The sequence below is a fragment of the Mesocricetus auratus genome, unplaced genomic scaffold (assembly GCF_017639785.1).
Source record: "Mesocricetus auratus isolate SY011 unplaced genomic scaffold, BCM_Maur_2.0 Super-Scaffold_4256, whole genome shotgun sequence".
Taxonomy (NCBI): domain Eukaryota; kingdom Metazoa; phylum Chordata; class Mammalia; order Rodentia; family Cricetidae; genus Mesocricetus; species Mesocricetus auratus.
In genome coordinates, this window is record NW_024429182.1 from 15148976 (window position 1) to 15169109 (window position 20134).

Below are 20134 nucleotides of genomic sequence, written 5' to 3' on the forward strand. Positions count from 1 at the left end.
CAGAACCGGCGACTAAACTGCGCATGCGTGTCAGAGGCGTTTGCAGCGGACCGGGCTTGGCAGTTCCTTCCTCGGAAGGAAAGATTCCTCTGCCATGGAGTCCTACGATGTGATCGCCAACCAGCCTGTTGTGATCGACAACGTGAGTAGCGCCTCTCCTATCCCTCAAGAGACCGCGCTGTCCTCCAGAGAGGCTCGTTTCCGAGCTTTCAGCCTGGGCCGCCTGCTCTTTGTCACTGGCCCGGCCTGTCAGGCGGGTTCAGCTGCCGCCGCCCCCGTCCTCCCCACAGCCATAGTTCGCAGGCAGGGCGGCCAGCAGCACCGGTGTGAGGGAGAATTTGAGGGCAGAAAAAGAGAAGAGTTGTAGTCCGAGAAGGGTCCTTGGACCCTCGGCTCAAGGGGCCTTAACCGTTCTCTGAGACCCCAGCACCCGCCTTCTCCCTGGTTTCCCATCACTCAATTGGCTGCTCTTGCTGTCCGTCTTAGGCTGTTGGTCCCGCCTTTGGGCCTTGCCGGATTAGAACAGCACTCTGCGGTCATTGGCTAGCCAGCCTGTCGCTCTCCTGGCCGCCATAGTGTTTCCTTTCTGTAAGGGGTGGGGCAGTCCACTAGGGCGGTAGGGATTGGCTTGGCGCACTCGGGGAGCGGAAGGTGATGGCTGGTCCAGCGGTGAAGAAGGGCAGTTTCCTTGGGTGTGAGCCGGCCGGGCGGCTTAGAAAACGGTATCTGGGTGGGGCCGGGTGCGGTGGGGCCAGAAATGGCTACGGGATCTGAACTATTTTTTGTGATGATAAATTATAGTTGGTAAACAGAAAGGAAGAGTGACAGCAGGCGAGGTGATTTCCTCTTGCAGTGCCCAGCTGAGAGGCAGGGCATGATCAGACGTAGTGTGTGTTGTCAGGCGCGCCAGCGTTTTCCCAGGGCGCTCGCGCCAGCCTGTCAGTTGAAGCCTCCCAGAAAGTGGATGGCTAAGGAGAAAGTTTGCTTCTCCTTTCACAGAACGAACACCGAAGGTGGAAGCGATCAAGGTCATATTCCGCAGCAGCGGTGCCCTATATAGTTCATTGCCTTTGCTAAATGTCCTTCCTTTGCTAACCACCTTTCCACGAATGCACCAATGATGATAAATAGAAAGAGCCTAAATATCACTTTTATGAGGCGGGCAGTTGGCTTCGGTTTCTGTATTTCACCCAAAGGTTGGTCCTGTGCTGTTTCAACACCCTCCTTTGAGGAACCGCTGTGGAGTAACCCCTCTGTCCTAGGCTGACCTTATCAGAGTTCTGACCTGGCTCTGCCACTTTTACTTGCATAGTAGGTAGATGGAGATTGCTTCCCCCGGTTTATGCAGGAACACGAGGCTTGGGGAGGTTTTTCAGACGGCCCGAGAGATCCAAGACTAACAATGAAATCGTCTGGTTCCAAGTTCTTCAAGGAAGGCTGTTTTATTTGTTGTAAACTGCCTTTTTACAAGGTGAGCCTGACCCAGCAGTGGTGGCCCACACCTTTGATTCCAGCACTCTGGAGGCGGGCGCAGATGGAGCTCTGTGCGTTCAAGGCCAGCCTGGTCTACAGAGCAAGTTCCAGGACAGCCAGGACTGTTATATAGAGAAACAAAAAACAAATAAAAAAATGAAGCTGAGACAGGGTGGGGATGGGTTGGAGGTGTGTGGCCCAGCTGGTAGCATTGCCTGATATTTGTGAAATCCTGGGCTCCGTCCCAGACAGCATAGACCTGGTGTAGAGACCGGATGTGGTCCATGCTTGTAACCCCAGCACTAGAGAGGTGGAGACTGGGAGATCAGAGATTCAAGGTCATTGTTTGAGGCCAGCCACTAAGACCCTGTCTGTTTGTTTGTTTATTGGGGATAGGAGGTGAAGCAAAGTTAATTAAATGAGGCACCTTGTTCTGAAGTGTTTGTTTTTGTCTTCACTTAGACTAGATAGACTTTTTAAATCTTGTGGGGAGAGTGAGAGCCTTCATTTTTCATTAGTTCCTTTACCTACATCCCATGCTATCTCCCCCCTCCCCCCTCTATCTCTATCTCTCTCTCTGTGTGTGTGTGTGTGTGTGTCTGTGTGTCTCTCTCGTGTGTGTGTGTGTGTGTGTGTGTGTGTCTGTGTGTGTGTGTGTGTCTGTGTGTGTATGTGTGTGTGTCCCCGTGTGCATGACACACACATGCACATGAATGAGAGAGCTGGTGCCTTTGGGGGCCAGAGAGGGCTTAAATGTCCTGGAGCTAGCGCTGCAGGCAGTTATGAGCTGTCCTACATAGATGGGGTGCAGGGAGGGATCCAAACTCTGGTTCTCTCCCAGGACAGCAGCTGGTGCTCGTAACTACTGGGCCACCTCTCCCGCTCACCACTGCTCTCCTTCCACCCAACGCTATAAGGCATTGAGGGCCCAGTGCCACCATGTACACAATAAAGCCTTTCCATTGGCTAGGTGGATGAATAGGTGAATAACTAATGATCTCTATCATGATAACAGAAAATGGGGGGGGACCAATCAAGGTGAGGGGTTCAGATATGTTGTAATACTGCAAATGATAGGGTGACACTCCTTTCGTTTGTTTGAGATAGTATCTCGAGTAGCTTCTTGTCCTCAGTGTTGATATCCAGAGAACACTACTACTTATGTCTTTAGCTAGTTTCTGTGTGTTAGAGCTATGTCTTTCTTAGTTGTTAAAAGAAAAAACCGAGCCTAGAGAGGTGGCTCAGAGGTTAAGAGCACTGGCCGCTCTTCCAGAGGTTCTGAATTCAATTCCCAGCAACCACATGGTGGCTCACAACAATCTGTAATGAGATCTGGTGCTCCTTTCTCACATAAAGTTGCATATGCAGATAGAGTACTCATATACATAAAATAGATAAATAAATCTTTGAAAGAAAAAACTGTGTAGAAGTGATCAGACTAGAGAAATGACTCTGCAGTTAAGAGCACTTGGTCCTCTCGTAGAGGACCACAGTTCCATTCCTAGCCCCATGTAGGCAGGTGACAAGTGTAACTCAACTCCAGAGGATCAGACACCCTCTTTGGTCTCTGAGGGTACTTGCACTTCACCTACACAGACCCACATACAAGACATATACATATACACATAATTAAGTCTTTTTTAAAAAAGAATTATCAGTTTTTGCTTTGACATTAACACTGCAAGAACCATCTGTACATCCCTCCTGCCCCTTTGCCTTGGATCCCTGGAGCCGAAGGTACAGGTAGTTGTGAACCACTCAGTATGGATTCTGGGAACCAGACTTCAGTCCTCTGGGAGAACAGCGAGTGCACTTAACTGATGAGCTATTTCTTTAGCTTCCTTATTTCTTTTATTTTTTTGAGATCTAAATACACCAGAAATTTTGTGTGCTATCTGCATGCAGTGCCCTGGGAATCCAGAAGAGGGCATCCGATGCCTGGAACTGGAATTGCAGACAGTTATGAGCTGCGCAGTTGGTGCTTGGGAGTCAAACCTGTGTTCTATGGAAGAGTAGCCAGTGCTCCTAGCTGATGAGCACGCCTCAGCCTTTGTTCCTTTTCTTACAAAAACCTCACTACCCAGCAGATTCATTAGACAGACAAAGCCAGCTTCAAACTTACTTTCGAGGTCCTTCCCCCACCCCCCACCCCTCCACCCCCCCCACCCCCGCTCTTAGCATCCTGCTCTTACTTGCGAGATGGGGACCATGACCCTCTTCCCCAGCACATCAAGCCACCTGAAGTGTTTAAGATAAAATCTGCTCAAGCCGCAAGCCTGCAGCCAGTTGGTGATGGGAGAGCCTGCATCAGGAAGGTGGTCATTGGTGGCTAGGAGTTTACGTTAGTCCTCATAAACCAAGCATTTCTTGAGATGGCATTTTCAAAAAAAAAAAACAGGCGGTGGCACACGCCTTTAATCCCAGCACTCGGGAGGCAGAGGCAGGAGGATCTCTGTGAGTTGGAGGCTAACCTGGTCTACAGAGCGAGTTCCAGGACAGCCTCCAAAACAATACAGAGAAACCCTGTCTCAAAAAACCAAAAAAAAAAAAAAAAAGAGAGAGAGAGAGAGAGAGACGACATTTTCAAGAAGCCTGCCTCTACAGGGTGTTTGTTCATTTCCTTTGTTGAAGTGAGTAGCTCATTGCCAGGCACACCGTTCCTGTGTAAATTCTGTTAAAGAGGTAGACGTGACCTTTTTGTATGCTCTGAGGTACAGCTTGCAGAATAGAGCACTTCATCTCACCTCCTGCCCTCTGCTGGTCCAGCCCTTGTCCTGGCGGGCCTGCTGGGGCCCTAGGGACAGGCTGGGTGTGGCTCTGCCCTGTGTGTCACTCCTGAGTCTCCTTCTGCCTTCCCTATACCACCTCTGCCCGAGGCTGCTTTGCTGGCGCTCTGGATGCTTGTTCAGATACATAATTTAGGGTTCACCTATCAATTCTTTTTTAATTTCTAAAGTTTTCTTTGGTTTTGTTTGTTTGCTTGCTTTTGAGACAGGGTCTCACTCTGTAGACCACACTGGCCTCAAATTCACAGAGATCTACTCCTGCCTCTGACTCCTGAGTGCTGGGATCAAAGGCGTCCGTCACTACTATGCCTCGCAACTATCTGCCAATCTTTTGCTGGTGGTTTTTAATTTTCATCAGCTAGTCTCTTTTGAGTGTCTACCAAACGACTGCCATGTGACTGCTCTGATCTTGAGGAACTGGAGATGAAGTAGAGGAAAATAGGAAGCACACATTCTAACGCAGGCAGTGAGACTCGTGTTGTGTCGGCTGTGCAGTAATGGTGGTGAGCTGTGAGACACAGAGGACAATCGCGTGGTTACCCTTCAAAAAGGCACAGAATTGCAACTGGGCCTGTTATACCCTTGCTAGAAAGACAGACAAATGAATGGGTCTGGACTTGCTTCACTTGGCTTTGGGGTTTGGTTAAGTTTGTTTGTTTTGTTTTTTGAAATCTATTTATATTTTATGTAAATAGGTATTTTGCGGACAAGTCATCAGACTACAACTATGCAGTGCCCAAGAAGGCCAGAAGAGGGCATCAGATCCCCTTGAAACTGGAGTTGTGAGCCGGCTGTGAGCCACAATGTGGTTGTTGGGAATTTGACTTGGGTCCTCTGACATCGGTGCTCTTAACCACTGAGCCATCTCTCTAGAACCTCACTTGGTTTTTTGAGACAAATTGTTGCTCTGCAGCTTCTGTAAACTCTGGTTCTTTCCGCTCACCTTCAACTAGGAGTGTTTACAGTCATGTGCTACCATGCATGGTTGAATCTGGCATCTTAGTCTGCCTTGTTACCCAGACACCTGTCCTTGTACTCGTAAACTCAAAGCAGACAACTTGGAAATTAACTCTTAAAAATATTCACTATGTGGGCTGGAGAGATGACTTAGTGGCTAAGAGCACTGGCTGCTCTTCCAGAGGATCCAGGTTCAATTCCCAGCACCCACATGGCAGCTCACAACCGTCTGTAACTCCAGTCCCGGGGATCTGACACCTTCACACCAGTGCACATTAAATAATATTAGTAATTTTTTTAAATATTCCAATCTAAGGGGCACTGATGGTACACACCTTTAATCCCAGTACTCAGGAGGCAGATACAGGTGGATTTCTGTGAGTTCAAGGCCAGCCTGGACTATAGAGTGAGTTCCAGGATAGCTAAGGCTACACAGTGAAACCCTGACTCCAAAAAAAGAAGAAGAAAAAACAATAAATAGAATATTCAAATGTAATGGGCGGTGGTGGTACACACGGTAATCCCAGCTCTTGAGAGGCAGTGGATCTCTGTAAATTAGAGCGAGTTCCAGGACAACCAAGGGTCTACAAAGAAATCCTGTCTCAAAAAACAAGAAGAAGAAGAAGAGAAGAGAGGAAGGAAGGGAGTTCAGATCTGAAGCATGTATGGAGGCGCATGCCTATAATCCCAGCACTCAGGAGGTGGAGGCAGGGAGATCAGAAGTTCCGGGTCACCCTCAGCTACAGAACAAGTTTGAGGCCAGCCTGGGATGTGTGAAATCCTGTCTCAGGGCTCACCTTCACTTCTCTTGTCTGGACCCCTGCCAGGAGATCCAATTAGTCTGTAGGCGGTACATACCCCATGAAGACAATGAACAATTATTAGAAGCTTGAACCAACAAGTTCCTTTGCACAGTGCTGTCCCATCCATCCGTACCAGTGTCCAAGCCCTGGGGTTTGCTGCCAGAATTCCCCCTCCCTCCTAGGCGTTGAGCTCAGTTCACACTGCAGCTTCCCCGGCTCCTTGCAACACTGCCCAGGCCAATGAGTTTGCACATCGTCTCCTCTTTGCTCTTCTGCCGCCAGAGGTCGCTGCCCTCCCCTCTGCGTGGCTTCCCCTCCTTCCACCACTTCTTACCACACAAACCCCTATCCTCAGACTTGCCAGACAGACACCAACATGACTGTTCTCATCACCTCCATCTTCTCCATCTTGCCTCCACACCTCTGCAGAGTGTGGCGTGGGAGCCAGAGAGCCAGGGATGTGCCAGAAAGTGTATTAACTGTATGCAGTGTGGAGGTATGCTCTGCCCCAGGAGAAGTCGTTGACTGAAGACCAGGTTAGCTAGGAGGACATGGGACTCTGATATGGTAGTAGCTAGGGTTAAAAGGAAGAGAATGGGATGTTGCAGGGAAGATGTCGAGACTTGCTGCTATTTGCAAATACACCCCATTCGATGTATCAAGCGAAAGCCTGGAGATTTAAATAAAAGATGAGATGTCTGGCCTTTTGTGCTAAGAGAATACGTACGCGTGTCTAGTGCAAGGAGGGAGCAGGCTTATATACAGACTTACAGCACAGTGGAAAAGCCCCAGGTGTAAGAGTCCATGTTTTCCTTGTACTATATGTTGATGTCAGTGGGGCAAGGCCAGGGCTGTAAACCAGGACTAGAGAACAGGATGCACCTGTGATTATCAGCTGACAAGCAATGCCCAGAGATCCTTGGGGGCTTGGACCCAACAATTAGGTCTTTGCTGTCTTCCCTGCACATGGTTGGTATCAGTGCCTGGAGTCAGTGTTCACATTGGTTGGGCCCTGGAAGGTATGATGCTTGTTAGAAAACGGTTTCTTGCTGGGTGGTGGGCAGTGGTGGTGCGCACCTTTAATCTCAGCACTCGGGAGGCAGAGGCAGGAGAATCTCTGTGAGTTCCGGGACAGCCTGGTCTACAGAGCAAGTTCGAGGATAGCCAGTGCTATAGAGAAGCCCTGTCTCAGACACTGCACCACACAACATGGCAAGTATTGAGCAGGAATTTGATTCCTGTCTTCTCTCCTCCGACAAGTCATTGAGGCCTCCCCGCTCTTCACTTCTCTGTCAGGAGGCTAAGGAGTAACACACTGGTTTGTAAAAAGTAACGAACTACAAAGTATAGTGCTTCTGTCTCTTCTGTAAGAGCCAGAGAACATGCATTCAGTCAGAATTAATGCAAGATACTTGTAGTGAGGTGTGTCCTAGAGACTGAGGACACAGAGGTTGAAGCTTAAGAAAATGCAGGTTGAAATCCTCCCATGCTAGTAGAACAGAAAAATACACATGCTTTCCCTGCCACCTTATTGTGTACGAGAACTTGTGGCTTCTAGCTAATTACTAATTCTCTTGTTTTCTGTTTTATTTCCTCTTCCCTTTATTAGTATTTTTAGGTCTCATTTTGTTTTTGTAGTGTACGCACATAAACAATGCAGGTGCGTACATACCACAGCACACCTGTGGAAGCAGAGAACAAGTTTGTGGCGTCGTTCTCTCCTTCCGCCAGACTTGTGTGACAAGTGCTTTATCTGATAAGCCATCTCCTCAGCCCCATTAATATCATTTGTTATGCTCAAAGTAAAGTGTGTTCCATGTAATAAAGAGAACTACAGAAAATTCCAGCAGTTCATTGAGTATGCAGTGGAAGTCCTGGTCCCTTCTCTTCCTACATGTGCATTTACCTTTTCTGGGTCCCTGCCAACATGACTGTCATAGGCACAGAACCGAGCTCTCTCTCTCTGAATGGAGACGGAACCATACCATAACTGCTGGGTTTATTGGTGGTTCTCACATGTCTTTGTCCTCTCTCCACAGGGATCCGGTGTGATTAAAGCTGGTTTTGCTGGTGATCAGATCCCCAAATACTGCTTTCCAAACTAGTAAGTCATTTTGAGGCTTGGTTGTGACTGTGGGGATCTTGTCTACTTTGTCCTGTGGCCAGCCCTGCCTCATTGAGGAGGAAGAACCCTATCTCAAGTTAGCCTTGGTACCCAAGACAATAACCAAACGATGGGAACTGGGTCTGGGATAAGCAAAGGAATTTGTTACTACCTGGCATATTTTGAGAGGTACAGCAAAAGGGACTCTATTTTTTTTAAGTAAGTGTGCATGTGTGCGCATGCGCCCTTATGACTATGTGGGTTGGAGGAGGTAGGAGCTACAGCGTGTGTTTGTGCTGGTCAGAGCACAACGGTGTGCAGTCAGTTTACTCTCCCGCCTTTATGTGGTTCCGGGATCAAACTCAGGCCGCCAGCTTTTACATCAAGAGCCATCTTGCTGGCCCTCTTTTTAAAAATCTGATTCTAAGGCTGAGTATGGTGGCCCATGCCTTTAAGTTCAACACTTGGGAGGTCAACCAGGTCTACATAGTGAGTTCTAGAACAATCAGGACTACAGAGAAAGCCTGTCTCAAAAAAAAAAAAAAAACAAACAAACAAAATAAAAAAGAAATAAAAATTAGAGGGCTCTGTGGTTCTCTGAGCCACCAAGGATAAAATTTATGGCATTAGATAGAATCAGAGTTTTGGGTTTTCCAGCTCTGGATGTCCTGGAACTAGCTCTGTAAACCAGGCTGGCCCTGAACTCACAGAAATCTGATCACCTCTGTCTCCCAAGTGCTGAGATTAAAAGTGCACCACCAACGTCCAGCCATTTAGAATTCTTTATTTATATACATACTGGAAAAATGCAAAAACTAGAAATATTATTTGTAAAACAATATAATAAAAGTAGATAATATGAAAGTAACTTCAAATAGTACATGTTCTTTACATAAAAGACAGAAAAGGACAGGACAGGAAAGGAAACTCAGAGATGGGCACAGCAGGATAGGAGTCATTGAGCATCTGGGCTGTGTCCTTCATTGTGCTCTCTCTTCTAGTGTGGGCAGACCCAAACATGTTCGTGTCATGGCAGGAGCCCTCGAAGGTGACATCTTCATTGGCCCCAAAGCTGAGGTAATCCCCAGTCCAGCAAAAGGAGCCCCAGGCTTGCAGAGGACCTGCCTTAGCCACCATAATGGAAGTGTTTGCCACTGGGCGGAGCAATGAGTGAAGGGCTCAGGTTTCTCCCAGGAGCAGACTCCAGCCTTAGATAAGATGTATCTGGAACCCCACTTTGTGAAACAGAGGCCAGTCTGGAAAATGGGACTTTACTGTCTTTCTGTACCCTGTCACTGCCTGATTAGATTGATTGGCTTGGTTATATTTTTGGCAAGAGGGATTCAGAGGGGAGATCCAGTCTAGCCTGCCCTCAGTATGAGTTAATTACCCTAGCTTGGCAGAGCCCCCAGACAGGCTCTAGGAAGCATAACTGCAGAGTCATTGCTGCCAACTTTTGGTTCCAAGTGCTGAGGTGGGGGCCACAGGGTACCGGGGGGCCATGGAAATACGGAAGTCATCTGCTTTGCAGCTGCTCAAAGAGCAGGCAGCTTACAGCATAACTCTCCAACTTAGGATGAGTGCCTCCCCTCAGCATGGATGAGGACTGCAGGCTGGGCCCTAGGAAGCTGAGGCTCCTTCGGAAGTGATTGTGCCCATTCAGCTCAGGCCTGGGAGGGCAGGGAGCCAGTAGACCCCTACTGCCGCTACAGATGGTGCCTTCTGCTTACAGGAGCACCGAGGGCTGCTGTCAATCCGCTATCCCATGGAACATGGCATCGTCAAGGACTGGAATGACATGGAACGCATTTGGCAATATGTCTATTCTAAGGACCAGCTGCAGACTTTCTCAGAGGAGGTGAGGGGCCAGTGTGCAGGACACTCCTGGGCAGGACGCCAAGCTGGGTGGAACTATACTCCAGAAATAACGAGCCTGCGAAAGACAAGGATAACTGCCAAGAGCTTGAGTTTAAATATGTGCCGGCACTGGGCTGTATATCTTCTTGATAATATCCTAAATTTACCTTCTTATCATTCCATTAATATAGTAGAACTGCCAGGTATGGTGGTGCACACCTTTAATCTCAGCACTTAGGAGGCAAAGGCAAGTGGACCTCTGTGAGTGCAAGGCCAGCCTGGTCTCTAGAGTGAATTCCAGGACAGGCTCCAAAGCTACAGAGAATCCTTGTCTTGAAAAAACAAAAAAACAAAATCAGAAATAGGGACTGGAGAGATGACTCAACGATTAAGAGCACTGGCTGATCTTCCAGAGATCCTGAGTTCAATTTCGTACACCCACAAGGTGACTCACAGCTATCTATAGTGGTATCTGATGCCCTCTCCTGGTACACAGGCATATATGCAGATAGAACACTCATAAACATAAAATAAGAATTCTAAAAACAAAACAAAAAAAAGCACTGACTCTGCTTGCAGAGGACCCAGGTTGAATTCCCAGCACCCACATGGCAGCTCACCGCTGTCTGTAACTCTAGCTTCAGGCAGATCTGATGCCTTCTTCTGGTAGCTGAGAGTACGTGTCATCTGTGCATGTGCACACACACACGTAAATAAACATGAGATCTAGGTAGAATTATCTCTGTCTTACAAACAAGAAAGTAGAACAGTAGACAGGGCATGGTGGCACATAATGGTAATACCAGCCTTGGGAGGTAGAGATAGGAGGACAGGGATTCAAGGCCATCCTCATCAGCACAGCCTCATTGAGGCCAACATGGGCTACATGTCTCAAAGAAGTAAAAAAAAAGTAATTATGGCAGCATGATGGCTGAGTAAGAGGAGAGAGCTGATTCTACAAAGTGACATTGACCTTCACGTATGTGCGTGTGTGTACCAAAATAAAGAAATGTAGAAAAATAAAAATCGAAAGAAAATCCAAGTATTTCCAAATTCATTTAATGAATAAAGGAGTCGAGCCAGGATTGAGACCCCCGTCTTTCAGAGCCCAGGCTCATTAGCTCCCAAGGATGTGACTCTCGGAGATAAAAGGAACATGTCAGTTTTCAGGGACAGGAAATGTCCAGGCTTTTCAAAATGTTCAGTATGTGCTGGAGGGACAGCTCAGCAGTTAAGAGTGAGTTCTGCTCTTCCAGAGGACCTGAGCTCTGTTTCCAGCACCCATGCGGGATAGGTCCATAACCTCCTGTAACTGCAGCTCCAGTGAGATCTGATACACAGGTACCCGCACTTACATACACAGATACACATACATAAAATAATTTAAAATACACTGGGCGGTGGTGGCGCACGCCTTTAATCCCAGCACTTGGGAAGCAGGAGCGAGTGGATCACTTAAATCTGAGGCTAGCCTGGTGTACATGGCAAGTTCTAAGCCAGCCAGGGCAATATATATCTTTTTAAAAAATAATAAAAATAAGGGGCTGGAGAGATGGCTCAGCAGTTAAGAGCACTAGCTGCTCTTGCAGAGGATTCAAGTTCAATTCTCAACTCACACCTGACTAACTCTAGTTCCAGGGAATCCAACATTCCCACAGACATACATGCAAGCAAAACACCAATGAATATAAAATTTTAAAAAATAAATAGATAAATAAAGGACTGGAAATGTATCTCTGTAGGACAGTGCTTGTGTAGTGCATGAAACAGTCTGCAGTACCACAAAAGCAAAATCTTACCAAGAAAATATTAAATTTTAATTTTCTACTTTGAAATATGTTTACAGTATCATAATTCAGAGTTTAACAAAATCTTCTAGTAGGCAGTGCACAGCAGACACAGGGACCTAGCGATGAGTTTTGGACTCAGAGGGTAAGGACAGAATGGGACTTTAGGGTGTGAATGCGGAGAGCAGAGGAGACTTGGGCATGCATGTGACAGTCTCAGCTTGCCTTTTTTCCGAGGGAGGCTGACGGGGGGGTGGGGGCGTGGACCAGCGAACTGTCGAGGCAGAGTCATGAGGGTGCACAGCTGGCTCACACTGCCTGTCTCCTGACCTCTTTCCCAGCATCCTGTGCTCCTGACTGAGGCTCCTTTAAACCCTCGGAAAAACCGGGAGCGAGCTGCAGAAGTTTTCTTTGAGACCTTCAACGTGCCAGCTCTCTTCATCTCCATGCAAGCTGTGCTTAGCCTGTGAGTAGCTCGTGGGGCCTTCCCCGGTAACCTGAACCTCTGCAGTGCTCACCCCATTGAGGAAGAGCTAAGCGAGTGAGAAAAAGAACTTACTGAAACTAGACATCGAAGCTCAAAGGAAACCAAAAGCAAAGGTGTGGCTGGGACTGAGACCACCCACCCCAGTGTAGGACTGGGTTTGGTGTCCAGGTCCATGACTCTGTTGCCACCACCCTTCTTGAAGGCTCAGTGTGACCAGCAGTGGTTGACTGTGCTGGGTTGTCTGCTAGGCTGCTGGAGTATCTGTGTCACGAATCTTGTTCTGTCCTGCCAGCCAGCTCCCAAATAACCATATAGAGACTCCTTGTTAATTATGGAAGCTCGGTTTATAGCTTAAGCTTCTTCCTAACCAGCTCTTATAACTTAAATTAACCCAATCTAAGTTCTATTGAGTGTCATCATCTCTCTTCCATTTTGCACCTCCTGTTTTCTCTCCGTGTCTCCTGGCTTCTCTGAGCTCCTAGACTTTCCTCCTCTTCCTTTCTCTCCCTGAAAACCCCACCTACACTTCCTGCCTAGCAATTGGTCATTCAGCTTTTATTCCACCAATCACAGCAAGTATATCTTCACAGTGTACAAGTTTCCCACAGCATATCTGTGATCCAGACAGCGCCACCCTGTGGAATTCCTCATGCTGCCACGCCCCCCATCTGTCTGCCCTATGGCCTTCACAGAGGGTTTATTGGACCCCATTAAGAAATCATGAGCCAGCATTTGCAGGCTGGGAGATTTCCTGGCCTAAGGATGAGACTTAATGGTAGGGCACTTGCCTAGCTTATACAGGGGCCTAGGGTTTGACCCTTACAACCCTCAAAACAAAAATAAATTGAAGGATTTCATATCCAAATATAAATTTGTGACCTCTGAAAAAATGGAAAAACTCTCATATTTGGGAGCCTGCATTCCTATAGGACAAAATTCAGCCTCATCTGGCAGCAGCTGCCATAAACACAGGGTGTGTAAGCTGACTTTACCTGTTGACCTCTGAACACTGAGGCTGAGTAGGGGTTTGCCCCCATCCCGAAGTCACTTATCCCTGTCATTTAGAGATAGAAAACTATAGGCAGACCCCAGAGGCTGCAAGGGGAAGACCTAGCTCTCCAGGAAAGTGAAAAGCAGTCGTGTTTTCCTTCCTCTTCTCTCGGCGTTGAGACTGACCTTCAGGTCAGGTCTCCAGGATAGTTAACGGCCAGCTGTCCTCTCAGACAGGGAGGCCTGCTCTTCAGGAGGCTGGAGAAGCTTTCCTCCTCCCCCAGGGAGTCCCTAGTACTCCGCCCACCAGAAGGGCCCAGGAGAGACATAGCAAGTTACTTCCACTGCCTCTGAGCTGTGACAGGTGGATTTCTTTCCATAGTGTGACACTCAGTGATTGTCCCTTTTGCCTCAGCTATGCCACAGGCAGGACCACAGGTGTGGTGCTGGACTCTGGGGATGGCGTCACCCACGCAGTCCCCATCTACGAAGGCTTCGCCATGCCGCACTCTATCATGCGCATCGACATCGCTGGCCGAGATGTCTCTCGCTTCCTTCGCCTCTACCTCCGCAAGGAGGGCTATGATTTCCACTCCTCCTCCGAGTTTGAGATTGTCAAGGCCATAAAGGAAGTGAGTGCTGTCCTGTGGGCCTAGGGGTGGGATGGGGAGTGGTGACCCTAAGAAGGAAGAGGGCTGGTGCTCCTTGGGTCCTGGACCAGGCTGTCTTCCCTTCTGGCACCGTGTGTGACTCTTTCCTCCACCTTCCTGGACGCTGCCATCTTGTGGGAAAGGAGCCATTTCCAGTCCCTAAGCTGGGCCTGTGCAAGGTGCACACAACTCCAGGTTGTGCAGGTTCAGGTCCTTGGAGAAGTTGAAAGGGCTCTTTTCTTAAGTGGGTCAAACCTCTGAGCTGCTCATGGGAACCAGAACCTCTCAGAGGTGGGAGGAGGAGAGTATCTGAGCCTGGCTAACTTTGGGTAACCTCAGGCCCAGGAGCTACAGAGCCAAGTGGCCAGGTTTGCCTACCAGGAAGGTGGAGCAAGAACTCAGGGCAGTGAGACAGACCTCTGCCCCTGCTTCTGGACAAGACTCAGGGCAGTGGGACAGACCTCTGCCCCCGCTTCTGGACAAGACTGAGGGCAGTGGGACAGACCTCTGCCCCTGCTTCTGGACAAGACTCAGGGCAGTGGGACAGACCTCTGCCCCCGCTTCTGGACAAGACTCAGGGCAGTGGGACAGACCTCTGCCCCTGCTTCTGGACAAGACTCAGGGCAGTGGGACAGACCTCTGCCCCTGCTTCTGGACAAGAACTTTTAGGGAGTCACTGCAAACAAGCAGATCTTTGTGATGCCACTTCTGTGGGACTTCCTGGGTTGCACTGGGTTTTCCTGCCACCCTGACTGTCAAACTTGACTCTGCAGAGAGCCTGCTACCTGTCCATCAACCCCCAGAAGGATGAGACACTAGAGACGGAGAAGGCCCAGTACTACCTGCCCGATGGCAGCACCATTGAGGTAGTGCCCTGGCCTTTCCCTTTTCCCCTCACACCCACCATTAAGCTTGGACTCCAGTGGGGTGCCCTGAGAGGCGCTGAGCAGCAGGACTCCCAAGAGCAGAGCAGCCCAGTGCCTTTCTATAGAAAGGGGAGGAGCTCACAGGGACTGCCCCTAGGTCAGGGTGCATAGGGAGGTGGGTGTTCCTGCTGTCTTTAACCACTCCTGGGTACAGATTGGTGAAGTTGCTGCTCTTGGGAACTTCTGCAGATGAGCTGTTTCCAAGAGAGTTAATGCCAGAGATCTATCTCTTAGCTAAAGATGCCAGAGCTAAGTAACCTGCTTCCCCTCCCTGGTTTCCAGAAGCCATTTCTTTCTAGGAACCCCATCTTTGCTCCTTGAGGTCCTTGTCATAAAGGTTTGTCGTCAGTCTAGGCTTCACATACACCTGGTTCCTAAGAGACGGGCAGAAAGGCCTCTCCTGTTCCCAGTTCCAAGGGGCCTCAGTCCCAGGCCAATCCCTTACGCCAGCTCTTTACCTTCCAGATCGGCCCTTCCAGGTTCCGGGCCCCTGAGCTGCTGTTCAGGCCAGACTTGATTGGTGAGGAGAGTGAGGGTATCCATGAGGTCCTGGTGTTTGCCATCCAGAAGTCTGACATGGACCTACGGCGTACACTTTTTTCCAACATCGTCCTCTCAGGAGGTTCTACCTTGTTCAAAGGTTGGTCTTTGCTCATGAGACACTTGTTGGACAAGATCCTGTCCTGCCTGGATTGGGTACCCAGAGAATTCATTTGGGGTCTTTTTTTTTTCTGCCCATTTAGGTTTTGGTGACAGGCTACTGAGTGAAGTGAAGAAACTAGCTCCAAAAGATGTGAAGATCAGGGTAGGCGACGTTGCAGGTCGGGCTGGGTAGAGCTGGCCTCCAAGGACTTGGAGCACATGCTGTGTCCCCTTCCAGATCCCTCCAAGCTCTTCAGGCAACCACAGCACTGTAGGCAGTGTCAGAGACTCCCAGAATGACCCCATGGTATACATTTGCCTCAAAGGAGGCCCATTCTTAGTCGGGTGGTGGTGCACATCTTTAATCCCAGCACTTGGGAGGCAGAGGCAGGTGGATCTCTGTGAGTTCGAGGCCAGCCTGGTCTACAGAGGGAGTTCCAGGACAGGCTCTAAAGCTACGGAGAGACCCTGTCTCAAAAAACCAAAACAAAAAGAGAACCCTTTCTCACTCTCTTCACTATGGAACAGCAGCTAGATGTGTACACATGTAATCCTAGCACTTTGGAGGCCGAGGCAGGAGTTCAAGGCTAGCCTGGACCTATGTAGAGAGACCCTGCCTAAGAACAGTCACGTTTTAATGTGATAGAGTACTTAGCTAGGACCCCACTGTGGTCCTTGGGGAACACTAAACTGACAGTTTGTTGTCATGCCCCTTCATCCCCCAAGGCAGAGCCCTGAAATGCAGTTTGCCTTCTGAGTATCTGCTGAAGGGAATCTTGTCATGTGGAGAGTAAGGGCCCCAAATGAAGGGGCCCAGCTCCTGCCCTAGGTGTATTTCGCTGCTGAGTGTCAGGCTGACCACAGCTCCTGAAGGAAGTCACAGGTCCGGCAAGGAGCCTCTTGCAAGGGTGCATACACTGAACTTGGCAGCAAGACAGAGTGAACAGTTGGCAGGAGTGGGGGGGACTGGGAAGATGACTCAGTGGACAGAGCACTTGTTATGCAAGCATGAGGACGAGAGTTCAGGTCCCCAGAGTTCTCATAAAAGCCAGGTAGGTATGACGGCCACTTATAATTGCAGCATTTGGGAGGTGTAGACAAGATCCCCAAGGATAAGCCATCTAGGTAGACTAGCCAGAACTGACAAGATCGGGGTTCAGCAAGAGTCTCTTGCTTCAGTAATTAGAGAATGGTTGGAGAAGACTCCAGATGTAGTATTGGTCTCTCTGCATATACACATGTGCACACACCCACATACACACATGCACACACACATGCTCCCATATACCTGGGAACACATACATGCAAAAGAGGAATGAGTAGTTCGGGTGTTTTAGATTCCTCTTTCCATCCCCCCTGCAGATATCTGCACCCCAGGAGAGACTGTATTCCACGTGGATTGGGTGAGTAACCCCTAGAATAAGCAGAATGGGAAGCAAGAGCTTTGACCATTCCACCATCCTCCCTGTCCCTTTAAGAAAGGCCCCTAAGGGATTGGCTGGCTGCAGTTTCACTCACTCGCTCACGCTGCTCCTTTGGGCTTTCCCCACTCCAGAGGCTCCATCCTTGCTTCCCTGGACACCTTTAAGAAGATGTGGGTCTCCAAGAAGGAATACGAAGAAGATGGTGCCCGGTCCATCCACAGGAAAACCTTCTAATGTTGAGACAGCACCTTCACCTCTCTGAAGTTAACTCCACTTGAAAACTCACTTTCTTGACTTGGGGTATTGGAGAGGAACTGCCTGTGTGTGTGAGTGAGTGTGTGGGTATGAGTGTGTGCACATGGCGAGTGTGTGTGGCCCAGGTTTCCCGGGCCCGGAAAGGACATTGAACTACCCACGGTGGTGATGGCCGGAGGCCTGGGGTTGACTACTAACTGGCCCCTTCCAGGGAAGAGCCCTGGCAGAGACCCACTCCTTTCTCAGCCAGGCCTTTGGCTGGCTGTGTGGAACTATGGTCACTACCATAGAGAGACCTTGCTGCTGCCAATCTAGGCTGGGCTGGCCCCACCCCACCCCAGAGTGCCCTGAGGCTGGAGGCAGCTGCCTCCCCTCTCTTCGTTCTGCTGTCCATGCTGTGGATCAGACTGAGAACTGAGGCTGGGGTTAGGTTCCGTCTGGCTCTGTTTCGCTTGGTGTTTGGGAGACTGACAGAGCACTCTGGCAGTGGCTGTAGACTGGGCTCAGGAGAGAGCAGGGTGCACTCATGTCTACCTGGGAACCAGGACCACACTGGGCACGGGAAGACAGGCGACAGCTGCAGGCTTAATTTACAGCCCCGACCACATCCGGGGCTCTTGGGAGACTGGGGCTCCAGGGCCTGTCATTCTCATCCATCCTTGTTTCGATGCCATCTTCAGTTTTAGTTATGGAAGTGTTTGTTCAGTAAAGGGACTGCAGAGAGGGCTCAGTGTCCCCTGCCCACTGGTCACCTTGCTCACACTAATGTTTACACACCTAGGCTTTGCATAGCGTCCAGGGTGTCACCCTCCTGATGGCAGACTGACAGTATTCGGGACGGGAGGCTGCACTCAAGGCACCCCAGCCTCCTCTCTCCTCCTTCCTCCATTTGCTCACTGCCCCAGAACCACCAGGCTGGCTGCGGTTAGATGTCCCAAAACAGGAAGTAGATCACTCTTTGGCAGAGGCCCCTTGCGAGGGAGGTATGTTGGAGACCTTTAAAACTAAGAAAGCTGCAGTTAACCATGGTGCCTTCCACCACTCCAGCTGACCAGGGAGACTAAGGTAAATGGCAGGGAGGCCCCTTGTGGGTTGGTCAAAGTCTCTCCTGACTTTGGACCTGTGGGGATGGAGAGAAGGGGCCAGACCAAGTGCCAAGAAGTGATGGGCTTAAGCCTGGCTCTCAGAAGCGGTCCAAGGGCCTGTGGACCCAGAGAGTACAAAGCTAGGGTGAGCCTGTCTTCACCGGCACGCTCACCAGTGATACCCAGTCCCACCTCAGTTCCAGATTCCAGACAGTATTCTCTCCCGCCATCCTATGACCAAAGGCCCCTGCCAGATGTAAGCTGCAGCTGGCGTGTGTGAGATCAGTGTGGCAACCCATGGACTGCAGTGTGCTTAATCAGCTCATCTCTCTTAGCCCAAGCCTGTCCCTTACACAGCCTCGAAAAGCCGCGTTGCCTGGTGGGGCCCAGTGTACTTAAATAAAGTCGTTCCAATAGATACATCATTTTGACCTCTTCCTGTGGCCAGTGCTTGGTGGGAAACAGGGGAAGCTACAGATCAGACCTCAGCCTGTGAGGGTCCAGTTCCTGTGTACACTCAAGTCCATGGGTGAAGCCTGACTTCAACTAATGAACATCTGGACACCCCTGAAATCAGCATTCTTATAACGTGTTGGTCTCAGACACTTAGACCAGGCCTGTAATGCTAGCCACTCAGGGAACCAGGAGAATCACACTTAAGAATACCTTGGGTTAAAGAGTGAGTTCAGAGCCAGCCTCCATGCTTAGTGAGACCCTGTCTCACAGAGAGCTGGGGTTCACAGGTCTACGAGAACACTTTCCTAACATGCACGAACCCGTGCCTTCAGCCCTCAATACCCCTCACCCATACACAAACCATTTGGGAATGTTTTAAGGTGAGAGCCTAAACTGTTGAGATGAATGCAGATAGGACACTTACCAACCATCCTGTCCACCTGGATTTGATTCCCAGGTCCCCATAGAAGTGACTCCATGCAGCAAACTGAGCTCTGACCTTCACGTGCTCACATAAACAAATACAAGCATTTCCTCATTAAAAAACTGGATGTGAGGTGGTGGTGCACGATTTTAATTCCAGCACTCGGGAGGCAGAGGCAGGCGGATCTCTGTGAGTTCGAGGCTAGCCTGGTCTACAGAGCGAGTTCCAGGACAACCAGGGCTGCACTGAAAAACCTGGTCTCAAAAAATAACGTAAACCTGAATCTAAAGGAAATTGCCAGATGCCTTACAAATGTTTACTCTCCCACAACAGCGATAAAGTATGGGTGTTTTATGATCCATATCAGAAAGACCGTCAGAACCACAGAGATATAAGGGACTTTCAGAGAGCAACTGCTTGCTGGCTGGGCCGTGTGCCTACCGTTCAACCCCTGTGCAGACCCTCTGAGCACTGGCCTAGAGCAGGTTCCCACTGAGGTCAGTCTGCCTGTAGACACATCTAGTGCCATGGCAAAACAGTATATGACCATCCAACAGTGAGGGAAAAACCCACATGCACAGGTTTGCATCACATAAAGGTTCACACTACTGTTCCAGACACAGTCAGAAACTGGGTGAGAACTCAGGCATTCGTGTTTTGGAAGCACCTCAGGTGATTCTGGACAGAGAGCCCTGGCTCCTCCCCCTACTGGGGTTTCTCAGCTATGGAGCCAGTTCAGGAACTCTGTAGACCAAACTCACTGGGCTTAAAGGTGTTCCCCACCACTGCCTGGCCCAGAGAATTTTTTCCCCCAAGACAGGGCTTCTCTGTAGCCTGAGTCAGGCTCCTTTTTGAGGCCTGTGTCCAGCACCAGCATGTGGGAAGTCACAGAGGTAACTGGCTCCATGCCTGATCACTGAAAGGTTCAGGCATCACGCTGGCCTGCCCTCAGGATGCACTCAGGCAGCACTCTGGCCAGCCCAGAGTTCTGTGAGAACCACGCAGGTGCAAAGGACCCCTTTAAAGGA

General features: G+C 49.5%; 1 protein-coding gene across 3 annotated transcripts; it reads left to right on the plus strand.

Annotated features, from left to right (window-relative positions):
• Positions 1–18646, plus strand: Actr1a (actin related protein 1A). Of its 3 annotated transcripts, none has more exons than XM_040743432.1 (11): positions 1–142; positions 8059–8123; positions 9125–9200; positions 9856–9981; positions 12109–12233; positions 13660–13876; positions 14668–14760; positions 15286–15460; positions 15564–15625; positions 16825–16865; positions 17018–18646. In XM_040743432.1, the coding sequence occupies exons 1-11, from the start codon at positions 95–97 to the stop codon at positions 17118–17120; spliced, it is 1131 nt and encodes a 376-aa protein (XP_040599366.1). In that variant the 5' UTR covers positions 1–94; the 3' UTR covers positions 17121–18646. The 3 variants fall into 3 exon arrangements, with proteins under 3 accessions (XP_040599366.1, XP_040599375.1, XP_040599369.1); XM_040743435.1 differs by lacking the exon at positions 1–142 and adding an exon at positions 639–722; XM_040743441.1 differs by lacking the exon at positions 15564–15625.
• The last annotated feature ends 1488 nt before the right edge of the window (positions 18647–20134 follow it).

Excerpts from the sequence above, each read along its gene's own strand:
- Actr1a (XM_040743432.1), top strand. The coding sequence starts at position 95 with ATGGAGTCCTACGATGTGATCGCCAACCAGCCTGTTGTGATCGACAAC. Across the intron at positions 8,124-9,124 it reads AAATACTGCTTTCCAAACTA|TGTGGGCAGACCCAAACATG; the intron begins GTAAGTCATTTT and ends TCTCTCTTCTAG. Across the intron at positions 13,877-14,667 it reads TTGTCAAGGCCATAAAGGAA|AGAGCCTGCTACCTGTCCAT; the intron begins GTGAGTGCTGTC and ends TTGACTCTGCAG.